This window comes from Choloepus didactylus, chromosome 5, assembly GCF_015220235.1.
Source record: "Choloepus didactylus isolate mChoDid1 chromosome 5, mChoDid1.pri, whole genome shotgun sequence".
Taxonomy (NCBI): Eukaryota; Metazoa; Chordata; class Mammalia; order Pilosa; family Megalonychidae; genus Choloepus; species Choloepus didactylus.
The window spans coordinates 31,575,500-31,582,103 of NC_051311.1; the positions used below are offsets into that span (position 1 = coordinate 31,575,500).

At 36.9% G+C, this 6,604-nt stretch overlaps 1 protein-coding gene across 1 annotated transcript; it reads left to right on the forward strand.

Annotated features, from left to right (window-relative positions):
* The first annotated feature begins 5,184 nt into the window (after positions 1-5,184).
* On the forward strand, positions 5,185-5,519 carry LOC119535005 (cytochrome c oxidase subunit 7A2, mitochondrial-like). The gene has a single exon (XM_037837537.1). The coding sequence runs from the start codon at positions 5,268-5,270 to the stop codon at positions 5,517-5,519; it is 252 nt and encodes an 83-aa protein (XP_037693465.1). The 5' UTR covers positions 5,185-5,267.
* The last annotated feature ends 1,085 nt before the right edge of the window (positions 5,520-6,604 follow it).

Below are 6,604 nucleotides of genomic sequence, written 5' to 3' on the forward strand. Positions count from 1 at the left end.
GCATTTAGCTAAGTTAATGAAATGTGCTTCTTTCAGGCCCACATTGCCAGCAATTCCATTGTGAAATCAAACATTCAAATTTCTGACAGTGTAAGTTTTTACTTAGATTTTGGATTTTAGAGGACACCCTAATGTATATGCTATTAATTCCACATCCAGTTGGTAATTTTGCTTTTTTGGAAATTTTAGATTATTAGTGAAAATAATCAGAAGGTTCTGTGATCTTGAATAAATATCCCTAATTTATTCAATTTAATAATTCGAGTTCTGAGATACTCTAATAAATATTGGTGATTTGGTCTGTGTCTGCTTCTATTTGTCTCTGTGGCACGAAGGGCACAGTAAGCCATAACTTAACTTCCCTGGGATGTAGAAGGCAGTATTTCCCAGAGAAAAGAAGAAAAATCAAGTCTTAATGCCCTCAGAAACATTCTGGTTATTCATGAGTTAACTGACAGGTTCCATAAATAAATTATGGATGCATTTTTAGAGCACTTTGCTAAGAACAAGAATGGCAGAAAATATCACAAGGCTGTCAAATCACATTATAGCTCAAATACTCACCATATTCTGTGGGGAAAACTGACAAACTATACTTTTTGTCATGTATTAAAACATAGTTTCCTGATTGGCTCGTTGGAAAAGAAATTTATCCACAACTGTTTTCTCCACTCTGAAGTGTTCTCCCAATGACTTATTCTTCATATACTATGTATCTTTCAGTCAGGAACATATTTCACGTACATAAATATAATCCATTAGGGCCTTTAAAAGTGAAGATAATATCATTTTTAATGTGGATTCCATTATGGAAAAAGCTGCACAGGATGGGGAGCTCTGGCTCAGCACCATCTGCTCATCTTGGCTAGATTCTCCTGCCACTTCTAATGTGGATGCCCCCCCAGCCCCCTCAGAACCGTAACCTTCAGGCCCCTTACTGGGGAAGCCAGGGTACGTGTTTGGGCAATTGCACAAAGGAAGTGATTTAGGACACCACAGGCCAAGACGAGAAGAAAAAAAAAAAAAATCAATATCCATCACCATCAGATGGAAGTCTTGTTACCAAGGCCATGAACTAGTACCATTTTTTTCCCTTGGCCTCCTTCATTTCTATTGTGAATCTTACAAGAAATAAACTCTTCCCTTAAACGCTTTTGTGTGCCATTGGTCTAAAGCAGCTGAACCTCACATGAAGCACCCCTTCCCCCCAAAAAAATTGCAGATTCTTTAGTTCTGATTAATCCTCCCCCTATTATCTTTTTTGCCCTATGTCTGAATTATTTATTCATTCATAAATACAACAAATATTTACCAAGCACCTACTACATGCCAAGCATTGTTCTCCAATCCTCACTCTCTCACTAACTAAACAAAAGCTTTTGTTTGATAAATTGTACCGTTTCCAACTGTTTCATATTGTGTGTATAGACTGGCATGTGATAAAGTTTAGGTGTTTTTTCTTGTTAGAGAAGCTAAGGGTTTACAGAACAATTGTGCATAAAATACAGGATTCCCATATACTACCTTATTATTAACACCTCACATTGTTGTGGTACATTTGTTACAATTGATGGAAGCACATTTTTAAATTGTGCTGTTAGCTATAGTTCATGGATCAACTTAGGGTTAACTGTGTTGTGCATTTTCTTTTTTTAATTTTTATTGTGGTACCATATATGCAGCCTAAAATTTCCTCTTTCAAGCACATTCAATTATGTAATTCAGAGCTGTTAATTATGTTCACATTGTAGATAAATGGAATAACATCAAAATTTAAAATGTTTGAGCTTCAAAGGGTTTAATCATAAAAGTAAAATGACAATCTATACAACGGGAGAAAATATTTGGAAACCATATATCCAATAACAGTTTAATATCCCAAGTATGTAAAGAAATCCTTCAACTCATCAACAAAACAAAAAAAACCCAATTTGAAAATGAGCAAAAGATTTGAATAGACATTTCTCTGAAGAAATGCAAATGACCAAAAAGCACATGAAAAAAATGCCCTACATCAATAGCCATTAGGGAATTGCAAATCAAAACCACAATGGGACATCTTTTCACACCCACTAGAATGGCTACCTTTAAAAAATGGAAAATCGCAAGTGTTGGAGAGAATGTAGAGAAACAGGAACACTCATTCATTGTCAGTGAGGAATATAAAATGGTGCAGCCATTTTGGACTGTTTGGCAGTTCTTCAAAAAGTTAAGTATAGAATTACCCTATGACCCAGCAATCCCACTTCTAGGTATATCCCCAAAAGAACTGAAAGCAGGGACTTGAACAGATATTTACACACTGATATTCATAGCAGCGTTATTCATAATTGCCATAAGATGGAAGCAACCCATGTCCATCAACAGATGAAAGAATACTCAAAACATGGTATACACATACAATTGAATATTACTCAGCCATAGAAAAGGAATCAAGTTCTAGTACATATGACAACATGGATGACCCCTGAAGACATCATGTTGAGTGAAATAAGCCAAACCAAGAGATTCATTTTTAAAACATTTTTAAAAGATAATTTTTCAATTTATTTGAAATGGTTTGCAGTTCATTCATTCAATCTTCCATTTATTCAACAATGCTTATTGCATGTCAACCCTCTAAAAACCTTTCTGCTGGTAAATTTCTCCCTCAGACCATGCTCTCTTGCAAGCTGAAATGTCAGGTCAAGCCCTACCTGGGTGGATACAGGAGGGAATAGCCCTGAGATCAATGGGATTATTTAGACCAGAGTGCTCTGATAGACTCTGAAGGGTCTGGGCAGAAGAGATCATGACCAAGAAGTAGGTTCCTGCAGGAACAAGGGCAAGACATGTAAGAAGAATCTGAAAAGATGTGATGGATATTAGACTCTCAGAAGTTGCATATAAGTGGCTTATCTAACTCATATCCCTTGCCAGGGAGACTAATACCCTGGGGCATAGTATAAAGAGAGCAGCAGAGATCAGTACCTCAGAACAAGGATGCTGGGTAATACCAAACCTGGGTAAAATTATAGAAAAGTTCCTGACTATAGAAGTTAGGATTATTGATTCTGTTTTTCCTTCCTTGTTCTATAATATGATTAAAAAGTTATTTTCTTTTTCCTCTTTCTGTTTCTTACTATAATATATGGTACATACTGCTGATGTTGGCAAAAACTTATCATTTATTCCATGGGTTGCCAAATATGAAGGCAAGATTGTGTCAAAATGATGGAGGAATGCTCATCAGGGTAGCAGGAGCTAGAAATCAGCACCAGAAGTCTTAGGTTGGTGAGCAGGAGCTAAGAATAAATGGATAAGTAGTAGGTAATAGGATGGATCATCACTTCTATTTTATGTTTCTCTCTTCCTATTTTCCAGCTGTGGAAAATAAGAGGGTCGATTCCAAAAAGACAGAGATACCAATCTGCATTAGAGACTTGTTTCCCCCTCCAATCTTGGCATTTTTCCAAAATGAGGAGGGAAGCGATGTTGCCCAAGAACAATTTTCGCTTAATGACTAGCCAGGTAGAGATAACGATGTCTGGCAATTTTATTTCCAGGCTCAATGTCTTTGCCACTGTTCTAGAAAAGGTAAAACACCCATGTCTGAAAGGATGAACTTGAAATCTGGGAGTCATCTATTTGCATTCTTGGAACCTGTTCATCACAAAGAATTTTCAAATACTATTGACCTGGTAGAAGATGTATTTGGAATTAGGAAAGAAATGACATCATATAAGCAGCCACCTATTTTACATTCATCTGAATCTGGTTGGGCCTTCATATTCTGTTTGTTATGTTGTTGTTGATATTATAACATGAACCCTGGACTCATACAAGTATGTGTGGTTGGTCAAAGTAGGGGATGAGTTAGGGGGCAGTGAGTGAGGTGGAAATATGTAGGAGTGATTGGGGAAGGTATTCCCTCTTTCCTCAAACAGTGTAGCGAACTTCTCCAAAAATACTTACCCTGAATGCTCATAGAAATCACTGAATGCTTAGTTCACAATCCATCACTGACTTCTAGGGCTATCTTTGTATTATTAGCATTTGCCTTAATTCAAACTATTGCCTAGCATTTAAGAAATTAATGCAAAGAAATTAAGACTATAAATAAGACACATTGAAATTGAGCATTTAAGTAAAAAGACACTTTTATTAAGGAAAAATGTAAATTTGGAAACAACTTATTTAGACTAACCACTTGGAATGGTCAGATTCACAAGATAATGTTATCCAACAATAACTTTTTACTTTGCTTGTGTTGAATCTAATTGGTCCAATTTCACAGATGACTGAAACAGAAGTTATTCTGTACTTTTCAGATTTTACATATTAGGAAGAAGCAGTGACAATTAAAGGCCCTTGGAAATCTTGTTTAAATATAACTAATTTTCCTTTGAGCTAGAACACTGAACCAAACTGGTTCTACACTTGTTTTGATTCCCCTGAGTAATTTGATCCCATTATTAGAGCCTTAGGAAATCACTTTTCAGCTGCCCTCTTTATTCCTTCTAGGATTCTGTGGCTTTTTTTATTAGTTTAATTTGTATATTATTTTGAAATTTTGAAGCAATTTTAAATATGTTGTAGATCTGTTAGAATTAAAGAAGTTGGAAAATATGAAATCAGGAATTCCACATAGCATAAGGGAATACAAACCAAAGGTATAGGAAGGGCAATGCTAGGATTATAGACCCTGCTTAGAAATGCAAGGAAAAGATTCATGGCAAGAGAAGAAGGTAATTTGAACTGGCAGACCAGGCGGTTAACATACATGACTCATTCTACTAGGAAACCCACTCAGGATTGAATTCCACATGGATCAGGGGCTATTTTCAAAATCTTGGACTGCACTGGTGAAAAGGACTTTTGAGGTCAACTCACATTAGGCAAACAAGGGCATATTTAGCATTTACTTAGTGATCTTTACCTTTTAGCTATGCATGCCAAGATTTATTTGTGTGTTTATCAGTGGGGAAAAAAATAGTAGTGCTCTTTTTCCCATGCCAGATTTGGGGGCAAGGTGGGAACCAATGACGGTTAGTAGCACAATGCTCAGGCAATGGGAGAGCAACATGGACAAGTGTGGAGGTTGTCATCCGGGTCTTCCCTGATATAGTCTTAGGCTCTTAGTTGCCAACTTAGCAGTTTCCGTTTATTTATATGGTTTCTACTTCTAGACAGAGTGATTGAAAACAAAATCTGTCAGTTCATTTCTTTAAAAATTATTGTCTTAAGGGTGTTCAGTTGTCACAGTTGTGAGCAGTAGCAGAGTCAAGATGCTGAGGAATCTGTTGGCTCTTCGTCAAATTGCCCAGAGGACCATAAGTACTGCTTCACGCAGGCAATTTGAAAATAAAGTTGCAGGAAAACAAAAGCTATTTCAGGAGGATAATGGAACACCAGTGCACCTGAAGGACGGGACAGCTGATGTCCTCCTGTATAGAGCCACTATGGTTCTCACAGTCGGTGGGACAATGTACACTGTGTATCAGCTGGCCATGGCTTCATTTCCCAAGAAGCAGGATTGACTTCAGTTTATCATCCCAGCAATCACTTGGTTCAATTTAATTCAGCTCTCTATGGACCAGTAATCTGATAAATATCTGAGCTTTAGTGGGATCAGTATTTACTCACTTGCAGTAACTGCCACCAATAAAGCAGTTTTTACCATGAAAAAAAAAATTATTGTCTTAAGCTCTGTGGGTGAGACAAATGTAGGTTTGATTCAGACAGGTATATAGGTTGAGGTAAAGATTGGAATGAATTTTGGCTGTGAGGTCTAGGAAGAAGAGGGATTTAAGAACCTCTCAATCGACGAAATAGTTTCAGTGGCTGAGAGATTTCAAATGGAGTCGAGAGGTCACTCTGGTGGACATTCTTATGCACTATATAGATAACACTTCTTAGGTTTTAATGTATTGGAATAGCTAGAAGTAAATACCTGAAACTACAAAACTCCAACCCAGCAGTCTGGACTCCTGAAGACAATTATATAATAATGTAGATTACAAGGGGTGACAGTGTGCTTGTGAAGACCTTGTGGATCATACCCCCTTTATCTAGTGTATGGGTTAGTAGAAAAATAGGGATAAAAACTAAAGGACAAATGGGGTGGGAGGGGGGGATGATTTGGGTGTTCTTTCACTTTTGTTTTTTATTCTTGTTCTGGTTCTTTCTGATGTAAGGAAAATGTTCAGAGATAGATTGTGGTGATGAATACATAACTATGTTATCATACTGTGGACAGTGGATTGTATAACATGGATGATTGTATGGTGTGTGAATGTATTTCAATAAAACTGAATTTAATAAAAAAAAAAAGAACCTCTCAATCAATTGGGTTTTTAGGATGTAAATATTCCCACAAAAAAGACCCAGTAAATTTTTATGAAGTCCCTTCTTGGGGTGGCAGATCTCAGTTCAGTCTTCCTTTAGGAAGAGAAAAAGCAACTTTCCTCGTAAGCCTTCTGGGAAATTGTGTGATGTGCCAGTGGACAAGACCAGCCCAACTGTCCATGTTATGACTGAAGCTGAGAGAAGTTTCTTCTTCTCTCTCTCCAGCACTCACCCACCTATCAAAACATAAACAAACTAAACCAAATGCAAAGAATAA